Source organism: Penicillium robsamsonii, assembly GCF_028829455.1.
Source record: "Penicillium robsamsonii strain IBT 29466 chromosome Unknown utg000005l_segment0_segment0, whole genome shotgun sequence".
In the NCBI taxonomy this organism is placed as follows: Eukaryota; Fungi; Ascomycota; class Eurotiomycetes; order Eurotiales; family Aspergillaceae; genus Penicillium; species Penicillium robsamsonii.
Window position 1 is genome coordinate 3,127,672 of NW_026643223.1, and position 19,290 is coordinate 3,146,961.

The 19,290-nt window shown below is 48.7% G+C and overlaps 2 protein-coding genes across 2 annotated transcripts; one reads left to right on the plus strand and one right to left on the minus strand.

Annotated features, from left to right (window-relative positions):
* Positions 1–372: 372 nt before the first annotated feature.
* Positions 373–4,759, minus strand: N7447_009212 (ABC transporter B family protein; the record flags this gene model as incomplete). The annotated part of the gene is made up of 10 exons (XM_057233474.1): positions 373–399; positions 450–1,952; positions 1,999–2,171; positions 2,231–2,804; positions 2,870–3,572; positions 3,629–4,230; positions 4,280–4,334; positions 4,388–4,503; positions 4,557–4,637; positions 4,697–4,759. The coding sequence occupies 10 exons, from the start codon at positions 4,757–4,759 to the stop codon at positions 373–375; spliced, it is 3,897 nt and encodes a 1,298-aa protein (XP_057083016.1).
* Positions 4,760–5,678: 919 nt separating this feature from the next.
* N7447_009213 (AMP-dependent synthetase/ligase) lies at positions 5,679–18,348 on the plus strand (the record flags this gene model as incomplete). The annotated part of the gene is made up of 2 exons (XM_057233475.1): positions 5,679–11,561; positions 11,623–18,348. The coding sequence occupies 2 exons, from the start codon at positions 5,679–5,681 to the stop codon at positions 18,346–18,348; spliced, it is 12,609 nt and encodes a 4,202-aa protein (XP_057083017.1).
* Positions 18,349–19,290: the final 942 nt, after the last annotated feature.

The window sequence follows — 19,290 nt, forward strand, 5'->3', positions numbered from 1 at the left end:
GGATGTTGACTAGGCCACAAATTGCGCTTCTTGGAGCATCTGCACAGTATGTTGAACATTATACCACCCCATGATTGGTTGCTTAAAGACTGAGCAGATTGTTTGCCACACACAAGGGTATAAATATCCTGCTTTCTCCATAGGTTAAATAACAATGATTCTTCTTTCTCTTCCCCTCCTTCGCTAGAAGCCATAAAAAGAGTATTTCCGAGCCTCCAGCCCGGACACAAAAACTACGGGTCGGCTAGACAGGCTGTCAGTGGATTCTTGGTGAATAATTACATGGTTTGCGCTAGTATTAACGATATAAAGGGTAGAGAATTATGAGATAGGATAAGAGAATGGATCAAAGAGTGTTGCTGGTTCATCCTATCACCGGTCTAGAGCTTGCGCTTGACACTATAATCATGTTAGTTATCATAAGTAGACATGGCTCAGGAGAAACATACCATCAACCAATATACCCCCTTTCTGCGCAACAATTCATGATGCGTTCCGGACTCAAGAATCCTCGATCCTTGCCCTGTGGAACCTTCTCCGAAAACAAAAATTGCATCGGCTTTCTGAATGGTTGCTAGTCTGTGCGCGACCGCAATAATAGTCATGTCTCGCTTGCTTGCTAATCTCTCCATGGCACCTTGTACAAGGCTTTCCGACTGAGAGTCCAAACTAGATGTAGCCTCGTCAAGAAGGAGAAGGCGCGGTTTTCGGATCAGGGCTCGCGCAATGCAAATACGCTGTTTTTGCCCACCACTCATCGAGGTCTGAGCATTAATGCCAAGTTCCGTCAAGAACCCATCCGGAAGAGAGACTATGAAGTCATAAATTTCGGCATCCTTGCATGCTTGGATCATTTGGTCCTCGGTGTTCGGATTATTGGGAGCTTCCAGACCGAGAAGGAGATTTTCGCGAATGGTGCCCTCGAAGAGTTTTGGCTCCTGCGAGACGAGAGACAAAGCACTTCTGTAAGAGGACATTTCAATCGAACGAATGTCTCGGCCACCGAATAGAATGGTTCCCTGGTTGCAGTCATAGAAGCGCTCGAGCAGCGAGACAAGGGTAGACTTTCCGCAGCCTGAAGGTCCGACAAATGCTACGAATTGACCACTCTCAATGGAGAGATCCAGGTTCGTAAATGTAGGCACCTCGCGAGAAGAATATTTGAAAGAGACATTTTTAAGTTCAACAGAGGAACTGGAATTGTCCTCCGAAGAGAGCGGCCCCGTCGGAATATGCTGAATCTGTCCCGTGTCAGGTAGCCGTGCAGCCAATATGCGATTGGCAGAAGCCTTAGCCTGGGCAATATTTGGACCAAAACTGAAGAACTGCCCAGCAGATTGGCCGCCTTGGATAATGGCAATGTAGACCACGAAAAATGCAACTGGGTCATATTCGCGGGACGCAAGGAGCTGGCCACCGTACCAGAAGGCGAGCGCCATAGCGCATAGCTCAACACTATCGGAAAACGCAAATACTAGCGTTGCATACCACGCCTTCCGGATAGCCTTTTGGCGCTGATCTCTTAGCAGCTTTGAATATCTGTCCAAAATTGTATCTTCCATGGTCAGAGCAGTGACCGTTCTGAAGGCCCCGACCGCCTCCGTTGCGAATTTGGAGCTATCGGCATAAACTGCAGCATTTAGGCTCTCGAATTTGATCTCATATCGAATACGCATGAAGGCTGAGAAAAAGATGAATGGCATGGCGGCAAAAAAGGTGACGGCTGCCAGCTTCCATCCAAAGGCGAAGGAGATTGACACACATCCCAGGATGTTGAAGATCGAAATGAGAGGAAAAACACCAGTTGGACCAAACATCTCCTGCAACTGTTTTGAATCAGTGGATAGTCTGGAAACCAGACTGCCCGAGGAATTCCCCTCGCGGTCATAGTACGACACCGGTTTGGACAAGAAGCTGTGGAAATAATCCATTCGAGCAGTGGACACAACGAACTGAATATTTAGCCTTGTTCAAGTCTGTGAAATCATATAGACTTACCATTGATATCGAATTTGACGAAAATCCTAGCATAAAATAGAAGGCCGCCATGGCAAGGGCGAGGATGAAAAACATCAATGCCCAGAAGTTCGCAGCATCCACAAGCTTCTGGCCAGTGAACTGGAAAACCTGCACCAGTTTGGCAAAAAGCCAACTTTGTAGGGAAAATCCCGCTATTAAACTCTGTAAGCTTATATCTGGAAAGTTGCGGGAGAGTATGGTGCATCCTTACAACCTGCCCCTACAGCCCCGATCAGCGTCAATGCATATAAAACCCAATGGCTACGGTTTTCATAGAGGAGCATCCCAAAGCTGCGGAAAAAGCCGAATTGTTTCACAGGTTCGGAGCTATCCTGGAAATCTTGATCGCTGCCTTCTTTGTCGGTGTAATCTTCATGTTTGACTTCTTCTTTCCGCGGAGAAATTGAACCCGGCAAGTCGTCTTCCATCATATCTGTCAGTGGTTCCAGCCGCTGCGCATGAACCAAGCTATGGTATATCCCTTCCTTGAGTATCAGCTCTTGGTGAGAACCTTCTTCGATATCTTTGCCGTCTTTCATGACGACGATCTTGTCCGCGCGGCGGACGGTGGACAAGCGATGAGCGATCATAATTGTAGTTCGATCTTTGGACACACGATCGAGGGCTGCTTGTACAATCTTTTCGCCTTGTACATCGATCGAGCTGGTCGCTTCATCAAGAATGAGAATCTGTGGTTGGCTGACGATGCTTCGTGCGATGGCAATTCTTTGGCGCTGTCCGCCACTCAATGTGATTCCACCTTCCCCGACAGTAGTGGAGTAACCCTATAGATGAGATAATCAGATAAATATAAATAATTAAAAGTGCAGCGGAAAAGGTGTAACAATACCTTGGGAAGGCGATCGATAAATTCATCTGCAAAGGCTTGCTTGCAAGCTTCAGCGATGAGTTCCATCTTCACAGAATCCGTATCATTCTCCCACTGTGATCCGATCAGACCAAAAGCAACGTTATTGTATATTGAATCATTGAACAAGAACGGCTCCTGCTGAACAAGTCCAATCTGTGATCGCCACCACTTCACATCCAAGTCATTGATGTTTTGAGGTCCCACACGGATTTGACCCGACGTGGACTTTTCTTCTTCCTCGGACTGAACTTGCTCGGACTGAACTTGCTCGGACTGAACTTGCTCTGGCTGAACTTGCTCCGGCTGAACTTGCTCCGACTGAACTTGCTCAGGTTGAATTTGCTCGGACTGAATTTCATACCATCGCTCAATCAAACCGACAATAGTACTTTTCCCCGAACCGGAGGATCCAACCAGAGCTGTGGTTTTATTTCGCTCAAATCGTGCATTGAATCCCTTAAGCACAGTCATTTCTTTTCGGGTGGGATAAGCAAATGTCACGTTCTCAAACACGATATCAGCACGAGCTAACTCTGGATCTCGAATTCCAGCTATATTATCCTGCTTTGAATCGATAACACCGAAAAAGGCACCTGATGCACCTATGGCTTTCGTGATAGCCATTATTGGCCCCGCAATGCCTCCCAAAACAGTGACCACGAGGAGCACCGAAAAGAATACCCTAGCTGATTGTTAGGACACGGTATCACAATTATTCAGAAGATGGGATAATCATACGTGATCACAGTGTTAATATTAGCAATGTGGCCTTCGCGGTACAGCTTCAAGCCAAACCAAAAGGCTAGGGCGAAGCTGACATACATGGCAAAAAAGAGCATTCCAAGGTGAATACCACTGACCAAGGACATACCCAGGCCACGTTTTCGCGATTCTTCGACCCACCGTGTGTACTTCTTGGAGAGTGGTTGCTCAGCACCCAGGGCGAGTACTGTCCGAATAGAGCCAAATACTTCTGAGGCCAGTCCTGCATGCTTCTCATCTGCTTGGTCCACAGTCTGCTGCGTCTTCACCAAAAACGGCGTTGTCAGGCTGAAGCCAACGATCACAAATAGAATGGCTGCACTGACAACAAGCGTCAGTGCCCAGGAATAACGGAATGCGATTGCGTAAGCCGCAATTAACAAGGCGAGTGACTGGAACAGAATGGCGAGTCGATCAGAAACACTTTGCTGGATCGTATTTGATAGCGCGGTAATCGCGTGTGTGACAGTTCCGACTGACATCTCGTCCAGCTTGCTCACGGGGAGTGAAAACAGAGCCTGGGTGTACTCCAGGCGCAAGGCTCCTGAGGCTCGGAGGCTGATCAATCGAAAACAAATCTGTCTCGTATTAGTAACGGAGCTATGGAGGTAGAAAATAGATAGTTACCATAGACGTATACGTCAGACAAAACTTTCCGATAAATAAATACACAATATACAAGCTAGAAAGAGACGGTAAGTTCTTTGCTGCCATGAAAAACAGTGCGACACTTACCTGTCTTGGTTGACCGAGGACTTGAATGATTGCTCTGTAATACCCGATCCCGGTATAAAGTACTCATTGAAATTTCCCACCAGTTGACCAAAGACAATGTTCATCAATGGAAGAGCCTAGCATTTTATCAGTTGATCCTGCGTGTAGCGCTATATTTGCAATAACGTACAATTCCCGAAGCCATGGCACAAACCAGCCCCAGAATCATAATATAGATACCCCCCTGAGCGGCACCATATGATAGAATTCTCTAGAGAAAGTTTCAGCGATTTGAGACAAAGCCAGGTCGATTAATATATTAAATCTTACCGCATAGCTACCGATACTTGCTGGTTTGGCCTTGTCCTTTGACTTCGCTGAACGAGCGACCATATCTGGACAAGTGAACTGATGATGGAGCTACTCTCTGGCGATGTCGGTATGTGCCTTTCAACAAGATGCCAGGAAGTCGACAGAGAACAGCGTTTCGACAGAAAATCCTTTGTCGACCAAGGTGGACTTCTGCACTCTGGATTGTTTCACTGAGAAATTGAATCCCTTTCAATACGTAATAGGCAGAAGCCTTGGCTACGACTAGTGCTCGGATACCAACACGTGATGCGAAACTTTCAAGGTCCCATATCAAACAAAACTTGTTTCGCCATAGAGTTTCTCAAATCCATTGAATTCCAAGGTTCTCAGACCGAAGTGGCAGTGATTTTGAGTGCGGATGTGGGTCAATATGGGTCCACTTCAGATGTAACCTTACATTCTAAAAATTCTTATTTAGCAGGAATTCGGCCAATCGTTCAGGGTACCTAAAATCACTGCTTTCAGATAATGCTTCATCGGTAAAATGTTGTCAAAAAACTTGATATGAGCCCAGTCAATGATGAATTTATATATAGTATTTGTTGGAACGCAAACAAGGAGAAGCAGAGCACGCCGGAAAAGGAGAACGGACTTGTACAATATGACCATTTCCACCGATAGAGTTTGGAGCATGCGTCAAGGAATGCCATTATGATACAACGAGATGTGCGTATAACACGGTTCGTGCGAAATTCTTTTAGATTAGGGCGTATAATGCTTATCTGCATCGTAGCCCTAGATACTATCATTGTATAAACTTCATTTCAAATTATATCTTGGCTATCCTCATAACAGGTAACAATGCCGGCGAGATTGGTCGTGCGTTGAACCACATTGGTATAGGTCTGTTAATATAAACTCCCAAAACAAAGGTATTTTTGCTAATCAAATGGAGAGCAAAGAAATTGAGATTATACTGCCAAAGCCCCCCAAATTCAGTATGAGACCATCGATAGTTGTCCCTGCTACAGGGGCTATCACCCCACCGGAAGATTCAATGGAGTCGCAAGGTTCATTGGAGGAAACATTAAACTCGTTCAATAGAAAGCCCCCCAGTCCGTCGACCGAGAGCGAGAATTCAATGGATGAAATTTGGCAACAAGTGGCCGATCAATGTCATTGCTCCCTCGATGAGATTGAGGATGTATATGCCTGTACCGCCCTCCAGGAAGCAATGATAGCCCTCACATTCAAAGATCCAAGAGCATACACCATCGAACACGAATACCGTCTGCCACAAGGGATTGACCACCATAAGCTCAAGGAGGCCTGGATTATCACATCCCAAGCCAACCCGATATTGAGGACTCGTATGATTCCAACAAGTCAACGCGGTTGTGTGCAGGCGGTAGTGCGAGGATCAATTCCATGGCAAGTTCAGGAGACCGACGACGGCATAAATGGTGAAATCACAGGCCTTTCCTGGCGAGCAGGCGCTCCTCTGGCATATTTTGTCTTCAATGTCACCGAACATAAGCTGAAAGTGACAATCCATCATTCCATCTGCGACCACTGGTCGATGGCATTGTTGTTGCGCCAAGCCGCCGCCGCCTACAGAGGCGAGGAGCTGTCTTTCCACCCCTTTCGACCTCTTGTGGATTATGTACAGCGGACCCAAGAAAAATCCAATACTTTCTGGCAATCCAAATTTGGTGATGCGCACGAGACCACGATGATGGCGTTTCCTCAACTACCCACTGTGGGTCATTCCGCAAGACCAACCGAGCGGCTAGAGAGGTCCTTTAGCATCCAAGATGGCAAAAGTTCCTCAAGCACTGTTGGCACCAAGATTCGGTTGGCCTGGTCGATCCTGCAATCGGTCTATACTAGCTCTGATGACACATTATTTGGCGCAGTCAATGCAGGTCGCGCAGTGTCCGTTGCCGGTGTGCAGGAATTGAGCGGACCTGCACTCGCTAGCGTACCGGTCCGCATCAAGCTGTGCCGGCAGAATACCGTTGCGGAGGCCTTGGTTTCAGTACAGGACGAATGGGCAACATCCATGGAGTTCGAACACGTGGGATTGCAAAATCTGCTCCGCCTTGGACCTGGTCCAGCGGCAGCATGTCGTTTCCAAACGTTGCTCTCAGTCGAGCCTCGAGATGGCCATCAACTTCCCGACTTATTCTCCCAGAGTCGATCGACCCAAATGACATATGATATGTATCCGTTGATCCTACGATGTCGCCCCTCAGCCACGACGATGTCGATTGAGGCTTCTTTTGACCCGGCAGCAACTGAGCCGAGCCAAATGGAGCGCATTCTCTCCCAATTTATTCACATCTACGAGCAGATCGACACAAAACCAAGCCTCACACTTCTTGATATCAGTGTCGTGAGTACCGACGATTTGAACCATCTCCGTCGCGAAAATATCTCGAGAAAGTCTTCCACAGCCATGCCGTGTGTTCATGCCCTCATTGAAAGACGTACGCAGCAACAGCCTCATGCCCTGGCCCTCGACAGCTGGGATGGCAGTTATTCCTATACAGCCCTCGATAACTTGTCTTCGGCATTGGCTGAGCATCTCTCCTCACACCATATTGGCCGTGGGTCATTTGTACCTCTTCTCTTGGGAAAGACCAAGTGGATGGCTGTCGCCATGCTTGCTGTGATGAAATCTGGTGCTGCTTTTGTGTTGCTAGAGCCATCACACCCACCATCCCGACTACGCACTATGTGTGAAGCTATTAAAGCCCCCCTGGTATTGACTTACGGCTTGTATATCGGACTGGCAGCCCAGCTTGGTGTTCCAGTGCTACTCAACGTGGATACTTTTGACTCGGAGCAGGTGCATTACAATAGCTCATCCCCAAAGTCCTCCGTCAGCCCACAGGATCCCGTCTATCTAACATTTACGTCCGGGTCCACGGGAACTCCCAAAGGTGTAATTGTTCATCACGAAGGCTTCGCTTCAAGTTCTTTGGCTCATGGCAAGCCATACCACTTCACACCAGATTCGCGTGTCCTACAATTTGCTTCTCCGGCATTTGATTCTTGCATCATCGAACATATCAGTACTCTGATTCAGGGAGGCTGTGTTTGCATTCCATCAATGGACGACTGTCACAGTCGCCTTGTTGAATCCATGAACCGATTTGCAGTGACCGTGGCGTGCCTGACGCCAAGTGTCACTCGGATCATTAGTCCTGACAGTGTTAAATCCTTAAAGGTTTTAGTATTTGTCGGAGAGGCAGTTCTGGCTAGCGACGTTGACCGCTGGGAGCCTTTCGTACATGTTGGAAATGCGTACGGTCCAGCGGAGTGCTCAGCAGTTTTCAGTGTACAACCAAATCTCAAGAGCAACGATCCAGCGAACATAGGATTCAGCACGGGAGGATCTGGATGGGTTGTTAACCCGGACGATCATCGGGTGCTCATGCCATATGGATGCACTGGAGAACTATTCATAGAAGGGCCGATCGTTGGCAAAGGTTATCTATCAATGCCCGAGCAAACGGCTCGCTCCTTCGTTGAACCACCTTCCTGGCGCTTGCAATTTGGTTCCGTTCCATCCGGAAAATTATACAAAAGCGGAGACTTGGTGCAAGCTACTGGGGATGGTAGTTTCCGATACTTCGGGCGGAAGGATACTCAGGTCAAACTACACGGGCAGCGTTTAGAACTGGCAGACATCGAGTACCATCTTCATAAAGCATTTCCGAAAGCTCACCAAACCCTGGCAGATGTTCTCCGGTCATCTTCTCAGAACGGTATCAACAATGCTCGACCAGAGGCTTTGCTGATAGCGTTTATATGTCTCCCTGCGTCTCCTCCAAATGGCGGCCATCATGAAGTCGATTTCCTTCCTCCAACTGACGAGTTTCGTGAGGCTTGTGCTGCAGCAGAGGCCAGCATGTCAGATGCTCTACCATCTTTCATGATTCCACGTTTTTTCCTACCCCTATCCCATGTACCTCTGACGCCATCTGGGAAGACCAATCGACGTTACATCCAGGAGCAGGCCAATAAACTTTCGTTGGAGGAGATGAAGGCTTATCGATCTGTGAAAATCCAACCCGAAGCGCCATCAAGTTCTCGCGAGGAAAAACTTCAAGAGATCTGGGCCAAGACACTAAATCGAACTGTTGAAGAAATCGGCACCACAGAAAGCTTCTTTCGTCTAGGAGGTGATTCAGTCAGCGCGATGCAAGTCGCTGCAGGCTGTCGTATCATTGGCCTCAAAGTAGCTGTTGCTGATATTTTTCGGTTTCCAACCATCAGACAACTGGTGGAGAGAATTCAAGATTCCGGCTCCGTCTCTCTCGCTCCAGCCGGGGAGGCCGACCAAACAGAGGTGTGGTTTGAACTTTCCCCGGTCCAGAAGCTCTTCTTTGAGCGAGTTCCGAATGGGCACAACAAATTTACTCTTGAGTTCATTCTTCAACTCGGGAAGCCGCTTCCGCCTCCTGAAATTAAACGAGCGATTGAGAAGATTGTTGCCACTCATTCAATGCTCCGCGCCCGTTTTGAAAAACAAGATGGTCAATGGGGTCAGATTATTAGTCCTGATGTGTCTAGAAGCCTTCGGTTTAGACAGCATCGGGTGTCATCTATGAATGACCGTAAAGCCCTGCAGAAAGTTTTGTCAACCAGCCAGAACATGCTTGATATCGCCGAAGGAGTGATGATTATTGTTGACGTCTTAAATACGGATTCTGGTGGGCAGTTTTTGGGGTTGATGGCGCATCATCTTGTGATTGACCTAGTGTCATGGCGCATCATTCTGCAAGATCTGGAAGATATCCTCAGCACAGGCCGCACCATACAACCTCTCTCCTTATCATTTCAACAATGGTGCCGGCTTCAACAAAGCTATGTCAGTACTTCGCTTGATCCCAGTGAAACTCTAAAAACAGAGATTCCACGTCCTTCGATGGACTACTGGGGCTCAGAGGCTATCCTGGGTGCGAATACTTGGGCGGACGCAACACGACGAACTATCACAGTATCGAAGGAGACAACAGAGGCAATAATCGGTGCTGCAAATGGTGCATTCCACACCCAGCCAGTGGAAATCATCCAGGCCGCCGTACTTTTCGCCTTTGTTCAAGCGTTTGACAATCGATCAGCACCCACCATGTTCAGTGAAGGGCATGGGAGAGAGCCATGGGACGCGGATATTGATATATCCCGCACAGTTGGATGGTTCACCACTATTGCACCTTTGTTTTTGGATGTTAAGAAAGAGGAAAGCGTCAGGAGGATCTTAGAATTAACGAAAGCCGGTCGCCGTGGCATAGCCACCAACGGATGGGCGTACTTTGCATCGAGATTCCTCCACCCGGACGGACCAAAAGAGTTCTCGAGTCATTCTCCAATGGAGATTCTTTTCAACTACACCGGTCTTTTCCAACAATTTGAACGAACAGGCGCCCTCCTTCAGATGACATCGGTCCAAGATGATTCGCTTCTCCCCATGGCAGCTGATTTGCCTCGCATGGCTCTCATTGATGTGAACGCAACCGTCATGAACGGCTCTCTCAACTTGTCGTTTATATATAACCAACGGTTGCAGCATCAGGACCGACTAGATCAATGGATTAGCAATTGCCTACAAACACTCGAGGAACTCCCTATGGAGCTTCAGCAGGAACAGAGACTCTCCGCTGTCGATTTCCCCTTGCTATCCCTTGCAAGCGAGGAGCAGCTTCACAGCCTACTCCATCAGGTTTCAGGTCGATTCGATGTGTCTCCGTCTGGAATTCAGGATATGTTCCCTTGCTCTCCCGTTCAACTCGGCATGTGGTTGAGCCAGTTAAAAAACCCCCAAGTATACTGGTCGCATATCCGGTGGTCTCTATACCCAACTTCCGCCAAACCAATCGATATCACGGAAGTCGGGCAAGCATGGCAGCAGGTTGTTGACCGTCAACCCATTTTGCGCACCGTCTTCACCGATGGCGTCACAGGGCACGGTCATCCTGTCCAAGTAGTTCTAAGAGCTTGCGAGGCAAACATCAAGACGGTGTCGGGATCGGAATTGCGGTCAGAAGACCAAGTTCCGTCTCTTTCTGATGAGTTCCTGTTGAATCCAAAATCGTCAAACACGAAAGGTCGCCCACCCCATCAGCTTACCGTCGCAATTGAACCTGATGGTGGAGCTTACTGCCAGCTGGCTATCCACCACATTCTTGTTGATGGTATCACAGAGCAAAGATTGTTATCAGAATTGCACCAAGCATGCAATGGGAAACTAGACGGCAAGTCTGCGGGCTGTTATAGCAGCTACCTGGGTTATCTGCGAACTCGGGACAACAAGGCCTCGGAATCCTACTGGAAGGAATACTTGACTGATGTTCATCCATGTGTTTTTCCATCTATTGGATTGAAAGAGCATGCGGTCACCTCAAGCTCTCTGAAATTATTTCCCTTCTCCATAGAGATTGGAAAAGAACTCAGCTCCTTCTGTCGGAATCATGGAATCACCATTTCCAGTTTGCTACAAGTCGCTTGGGGTTTTGTTCTCCGTGCATACACAGGAAGTGAGTCTGTATGCTTCGGATATCTGAATGCTTGCCGTGGTATTCCAGTGCAAGATGCGCACGATATCTCTGGGCCTTTGATCAACCTTTTGATTTGCCGCCTAAATTTAACTGATGAATTATCGGTTCTCTCTATACTTGCCGAGAATCATTCGGCCTACGCCCAAAGTCTTGATCACCAACATTGCGCCTTGGCAGAGGTCATGCATTCTTTGAATCTCTCTGGTCAACCTTTGTTCAATACCGCAATGTCATTGCAGAAGGACCCCGGAAGTCTGTTTTCTGATCAGTCCGAAAGGATTAAGTTGCAACCAGAAGATGGGGTTGACTCAACTGAGGTATGTGTGGAATAGCATCTGGTATGTCTTTTTTAGATATGTATAACTTACCAAAGCACAGTATGACCTGACTATCAATATCACTTCGCGTGACGAGACCATCGATGGTGATCTGACCTACTGGACGCACACTGTGGATGAAACTCAGGCTGAATTGGTTGTCGACACCTTTCATCACGTCATCCTGCAGCTTATTGATCCTGCAGTCATCAGTCTAAGGGATATTAATCTATCAATGGGGAAGAACGAGAGTCAGATGCTTCGTTTCAATTACAAGCTACCGCAAACTGCACGGTCTTGTATTCACAATGAGATACAGCGAGTCATGGCGGCACAACCCACATCTCCTGCGGTCGATGCATGGGATGGTCAGTTCACATATGAAACCCTCGATGCCCTCTCGTCACTACTAGCAAAAGACCTGGTCCGGCTTGGAGTCGGTCCCGAGGTATTTGTGCCGGTATGCCGTGAAAGGTCCCGATGGACAGTAATCTCCATACTCGCCATTGTGAAGGCAGGTGGAGCATTCATCTTGCTTGACCCATCGCATCCACGAGAAAGACTGCAAGAGATGATACAAGTGAACTTTCAGTGTCCAGTTATCATTACCTCATCAAGGTACCTTGAGCTTGCCGCCAATCTAGCGCCGAACCCCATCATCGTGGAAGACGGAAGCCAGATGTCGAAACCGGACATTCCCACAGTCATTATCCCATCGGTAACCAATCCTAATTCTTCTGCATATGTCGTTTTTACATCTGGATCGACCGGCAGGCCAAAGGCAAGCATTATCGAACACCAATCTTTCCTGTCAGCATCAGCTGCACATTCCCAGATACTTCGTCTGAGTAAAAATACCCGGGTCCTCCAATTTGCATCATATGCGTTTGATGCTAGCATTGTGGAGATGATCGACACACTATTAGTCGGCGGTTGTATCTGCATTCCCTCTGACAGAGACCGAAATCAAAGACTTGGCCATGCAATCCGCGAGATGCAAGTGAGCTGGATACTGCTGACTCCTTCTGTGGCACGCATCCTAAACCCCCAGGAAGTTTCGACCTTAAAAACACTTGTGCTCGGTGGAGAGGGCATGACTAGGGATGATGTTCGTCGCTGGTCACCCCATGTGCGCTTAATGAATGCCTATGGCCCTTCAGAATGCTCTGTCATTGCCACTACCCAGCCATCATCGCAACGGCTCGCACAAGATGAATCAAATATTGGATACCCTGCTGGTTGTGTTGCATGGGTGGCGCATCCAAACAACCCAGAGAAGCTCGTACCTGTGGGTGCTGTCGGGGAACTGCTCATTGAGGGTCCTATTGTCGGTCGCGGTTACGTCAATCGTCCGGAGGCCATGGCAGCGGCATTCGTACCATATCCCATTTGGCTGTGCAAGCTCCGTGGTTCCCCAGAGGGCGCTTTGTATCGAACAGGTGACCTTGTGAGGCGTCTTGTGGATGGCTCTATACAATACCTCGGACGGAAAGACAGTCAAGTCAAGCTGCGCGGACAGCGTATCGAACTTGCTGAGGTTGAGCACCATGTTCAGCAATGCTTCCCTATCAACGATCCTGAAGTGTTTGCAGATTTGGTCTCACCAAATGATTCAAAAGACGCACAGCTGGTAGCCTCCATTGTTCAACCAGAAGCTAGTGATGATATTCCGGCCTTCGAAGCGGCCGTGGAGCAAATGCAATCACACCTTCAGGCGGATGTTCCAGCTTATCTTATTCCCTCGGCATTTATTCCTGTCTATCAGGTACCACGATTGGTAAATGGGAAAATTGACCGCAAAAAAGTGCGGGATTCAGCATCTCAAGGGCTACGGGTACAAATTGCTCAAGGCGCAACCAAACACCTCCTGCGAGAGTCAAGGGAAATGACAAAGATTGAACGCACATTGCAGGGTTGTTGGGCTCAGGTCCTGGCTCGCCCTGCGGAGACAATCGGACCTGATGACAACTTCTTCCGCTTGGGCGGAGACTCAATCGCAGCAATGAGACTAGCTGCCACGGCTAGCGAGCAAGGCATTGAACTGGGTGTCTCTGATATCTTCCTGCATCCTAAGCTTCGCGATCTGGCACTAAATTGCTCAGTGCTAGGGCTGAATGAATTACCAAGCTCCAAATCTACAGAATTGGCTGACCCCGTGCCCCCGTTCTCAATGCTCCCGGCAAATCACCGAGAAGAATTAAAATCACAGGCAATGGAACAATGCAATTTGGCGATAGAGAAAATTTCAGACATATACCCCTGTACCGCATTGCAGGCCGGTATGATAGCTTTGACAGCGGAGCGTCCTGGGTCATATATCGGATACCATCGGTTCCGTCTAGAGACAGACACTGACCTGTCTTTGTTGAAAGCTGCTTGGGGGATGGTAGCAAAACACAACGGAATTCTGCACACCCAATTCATTCAGACAGAGTCTGGCTTCATGCAGGTTCTGGTACAGAACAGCGAGCTTCACTGGATCTCGCCGGGTATGAAGGAAGACAAAAGGTTACAGTGGAACGTTCCTCTAGGCCAGCCACTGGTGCAGTTCGAAGTGGTCCCAGTATTAAGCGAGGATTTCAATATATCTCAGCAGCTTGACCTGGTTATCACCATTCATCATGCTTTGTATGACTCTTGGTCACTCCCTTTGCTTGTGCACCGTGCACGGCAGGCCTACCGGGGCCAGGCCCTGGTGCCCTCCGAGATGACTCCATTCAAAGAATTCATCAAATATTCCATGTCCCAACAAAAGGATGCGCTCGAACACTGGCGTCGTGAATTCCATGAACTTACCGCCGAGCCATTTCCCGCACTTCCTTCCTCATCATATCGGCCTCAGGCTTCGAAGCAAACGGTACGAACGATCGAGACCGGCCCAGTGATGGACGAATGTGTCAGTCGAACCACCGCCATTCGTTTCGCATGGGCTCTTGTTCAGTCTCATTACCAGAGTAATGATGATGTGGTATTTGGCATTGTGTCACCGGGAAGAACAGCATTGATCGATGGTATTGAGGGCATGGCTGGTCCAACAATTGCCACGCTTCCTTTGCGCGTGACAATCGATGATAATGCGACCGTCTCACAAGCTCTCAGAAATCTGCAAGAGCGGACAGTACAACTCATGCCATTCGAACAAGTTGGGCTACCTGAAATTGCTGCCATAGGGCCGGAGGCCAAGCAGGCTTGTTTGTTCCAAACCCTACTTGTTGAGGGGAGAGGAGAGGTTGAAGACTTAGGCACCGGCAATGATCATCCTATGGAACCCATAGGAACTTCATCAGGGGATGCTGCGTCGAACACTTACGCCATTCAACTAGCAGTTATGCTCAAGCCAAATATGGTGACTGTTGCGGTTTCCAATGATGAGTTTGTCATTCCAACATGGCAAGTGGAACATATGCTAGACCAATTCAGCCATATCTTGCAGCAGGTTCATCATCATCCAGAAAGGCCGGTGCACGAAATTGCTACACTTAATGACAAAGATATCCAGCAGCTGCAAGTTTGGAACACTGGATTCCCGGAACGACTTTCGGAGTCGATCACTGATGTAATTTCTCAGCATTGTGAGAGGCAACCATCGAGTCTATCCGTCTCGTCTTCCAATTTCAGCCTTACATATAAAGAACTAAACATTCTTTCCACCAATACTGCTAGCCTTTTGCGTTTGCATGGAGCCTCATCGGAGGTCTTTGTTCCGATATACATGGACCGATCATGCTGGACTGTGGTAGCGGTGTTGGCCGTTGTCAAGGCTGGGGCAGCCTTTGTCCTTTTAGACCCTTCATATCCACGAGAGCGACTTCGGAATATGTGTGAAGAACTAAAGCCTCTTTTCATACTTACGTTGCCCGAGCATCGTGATGAAGCCGAGGCGCTGTTCCGCAATGTCGTGATCATGCCTCAGACAATCGACCCGAAGTGTGCATCGGTGCCAGTTCACAAGACGACCCGGTTGGGCACAGATCGTGCTCTTTATGCAGTATTCACATCTGGTTCGACCGGTAAACCCAAGGGCGTCGTGATTGAGGATGGTTCCTTTACGACAATGACCAAGCAAGTTTCTCATCTGATGGGTATTTGCCCAGGTGATCGCGTCCTGCAGTTCTCTTCCTATGCTTTCGACCTCAGCATTATGGAAATACTCGGTACATTGCTTGCGGGTGCTTGCGTCTGCGTTCTGACGGAGTCTGAGCGCAGAGGCCAGCTGACTGAGGCATTGCAAGTGCTACGGCCATCTCATGCCTATTTAACTCCCAGTGTGATGCGCGCAATGATGCCAAGCGAGTTGGGTTCACTCCGAACGATCATGCCCGGTGGAGAACCCCTTCGGTCAAGCGACATTAAGCAGTGGCTGCCACATGCACGGATAATACCCGCTTACGGTCCAGCAGAATGCACGGCTGTATTTACTGTGCAACCCCCAATCGACCTAAACTCGCAAGGTGGAAATATCGGAAAACCGATTGCAGGCGCCTGCTGGGTGACCGACCCACGAAACCCTCAACGAATGACTGCTATCGGTGCTGTGGGCGAGCTTCTTCTTCAGGGTCCTCTAGTAAGTCGTGGTTATTTGAATAGCCCGGACCAAACAGCTACAAGCTTTATTTCATCTCCAGCATGGATGCGACTTTTTGGCCTTACTGGTGGGCCGAAGGAAGGCCGGTTGTATCGAACAGGCGACCTTGTTCGTTATGAGAATGACGGATCTCTATTGTTTGTAGGACGAAAGGACCTCCAGGTCAAGTTACGAGGTCAGCGCTTTGAGCTTGCAGAAGTTGAGAAGCGGCTGCAGGAGGTCTGGCCCGAAGATCTGACAGACATCGTAGCTGAAATTGTGACTCCGATGGCTTCGATGAATTCGAAATGCTTGGTGGTCTTTGTCGCTTCAAAAGCGGCTGAGAAGGCTTCACCGGTATCCAGTTCAGTAATCCCTTCCCTGGAAATTGTCGCCCCGACCAACTTTGCGGCCCAGATCTTAGGTGTCAAACGCCAGATCGGTGATATTCTTCCAGAGTATATGATACCGTCTGCCTTCGTCCCGCTTCGACAAATACCTCACACACCTAGTGGCAAAGTTGACCGAAAGCGGTTAAGAGACTCGGCGGCGAGCGCAACGCGAGTACAGCTGGAGTCATTATTTGCTGAAGCTCCTTCAGATAAGCGAGTGCCCGCCACAGGGCCGGAGCGGGATTTGCAGCACATCTGGGCTCAAGTACTCAATATCGCAGTCGACGAGATAGGTGCTGAAGACAGCTTCTTCCGACTGGGTGGTGATTCCATCTCGGCTCTCAAAGTCGCATCGAGGGCTCGGGCGGCTGGAATTGCGCATTCGGTGGAGAGTTTATTCCAGTGGAAAACACTAATGCGTGTTGCCAAACATGCTACCATCATGAACTCCGCCAATATCATGGATGAGATACAGACTGCAGATTCTTCCTTGTGGTCCCATACGCCCTACTCCCTGGTTACGGATCACGAGCGTGCAGAAGTTTTCGCTGCGCACCTCCCCCGGGGACATTCGGTGGTCAAAGATAACGTGGAAGATATCATCCCGGCGCTCCCATTCCAGGTCTTCTACATAACTCATGCATCGCCAGTCTCGATGACGCAAATATTTCCAGTGGCCCTGGACATCAATAGACTGAAAATCGCATGCAGGAAGGTTGTGGCTCACCACAGCATCCTACGTACAGTCTTTGTGGAGGCCAATGGCCGGCTCCTCCAGGTGATCCTCCGGGAAGTTGAACCTGTGCTGGATCTTGTTCAATGTGATGATCCAGAGGCATATGTCGCTCGGAAGTCCAAACAAAAAGTTCCACCCTCTACAGCCCAAGACACAATGCCAGTTGGCTTCACTCTCGTCACTAGCCCCATCAAGCAATGCTCTGCGTTGATCCTTCGCATATCCCATGCACAGTATGATGGGGCCTCCACCCCATTGCTGTGGAAGGCAATCACAAAGGCCTATCACAATGAGTCTCTCCCACAGGCTGTGCAATTCAAGGATGTCGCCTATAAGCGAATGGGCGATCTGCACAAAGCTGAGATTTCATTCTGGCGACGATACCTTCAAGGTGTTCCGTCCACTGCTCTCGATCCCCTTCGTCAGGCTGGGAAAGCACGGATTTCGGACAATGACATAGTGGAAAAGGGCCACACGGCGATGCCCTCTCTCCCACCGGACATGACCATGTCAACGCTCGTGAAAGCAGCTTTCTCATGGATCCTGTTCGGGAAAACCTCGCAATCTGATATTATCTTGGGCCAAGTTGTTCACGGACGTGGAAGTTCCTTTATGGACGCGAATACAGCAATTGGACCCTGCTTGAATCACCTGCCCGTTCGAATCAGGATTGAACCTGACTGGACGGTAGAAGAGTTCTTGCATCATGTTCAGGTACAGCAGCTAGAAATCACTGCCCATGATGAGGCATCGTTTGAGGCTATCGCAGAATCTTGCACAAAGTGGCAACCGGGCTCGAAAATGGCTTGCCTTGTTCACCACCAAAGCACAGAAGCCCCGGACCCCGTCGAAATGGGTGGTGTTCGCTCGTCGTCTAGTTGCGATTGGGCCAGCTCCAAGTTGGCGCACGGTCAGCTGGGTATCATTTCCGTGGAACAGGGATCTCAGCTTGAGCTCATGATCACAGCTACTGAGGAGACGATGGATCAACGTAGCGTTGAGTCCCTATTGGAGAAGCTGCTTGCCACCATTCAGTTGTTCTCGAAGTTTTCCCAGCACCGGTTGGCAAGGATGTCTAGCAGGATCCAAATATGATCTTGTCTTGAATCAGACGAGCGACATGTGAATTTTCATATGGAAGGGTGTGGAAAGAGGTGATGGTGATAGGCCACGACCCAAATAAGAAGGCGCTACTGCCTCAGGCAGAATTATCATGTTGACAGTCCTTTTGTGAGATAGTGCCGAGTAAGAAGTGTCTTGTATATTACCGATTTGACACACATTTCTTTTTGCAGCCATGTCGAAGTTTGAAGCACTTACACGCGTTGTTTCTGGTTATCCAGAATTACCCTAATACATACATATATGGTCACTTTAATAAACAACCACTGCTTACTAGGAGTCGGGTCATATTATGCATTATATTGTACTTGATTTCAGCGTGAAATGAGTCAAATACTGCAAAGCTCTAGGGAACGTTGTTACGAAATAGGTGGAGATCTGCCGATATGAGCTGACCTACGCCCTCCATCCTGGCCTATCTCGTTTTTTTATCGGTTCGCAGCGACATCTTTCCATTTTTATTCTTTGGGCACCAGTCGGCTCTACCGGTCAAGCTATTTCACAATAAATTCCGTTCCCTACCACCTACGATAGCGGCATCCGTCCACTACTGTCCTTCACATCTGGACCAACCCTAGTCTGGAGGAGCCGTTTCATAATAGCTTCATGTCCGTTCTCTGCGGCCCACCATAGCGAAATCTCTCCACTATTATATTGTGTGTACGGATCGACCTTGCCGGTCTCGAGAAGCTGTTTAACTACGGCTTCATGTCCATGCTCTGCTGCCCACCATAGCTCTGTGCATAATTAATTTGTGTTAGCTATATTTTGACATCATCAATTGGGCGCGTAACTCAGTTGGTAGAGTGTTCGCTTTGCATGCGAAAAGTCCAGCGTTCGAATCGCTGCCCGTCCATTTCATTTTTTTTGCTGGCAAGGTGGAGTAATGGCAGAACATCGCCGAGGCACTCCGCT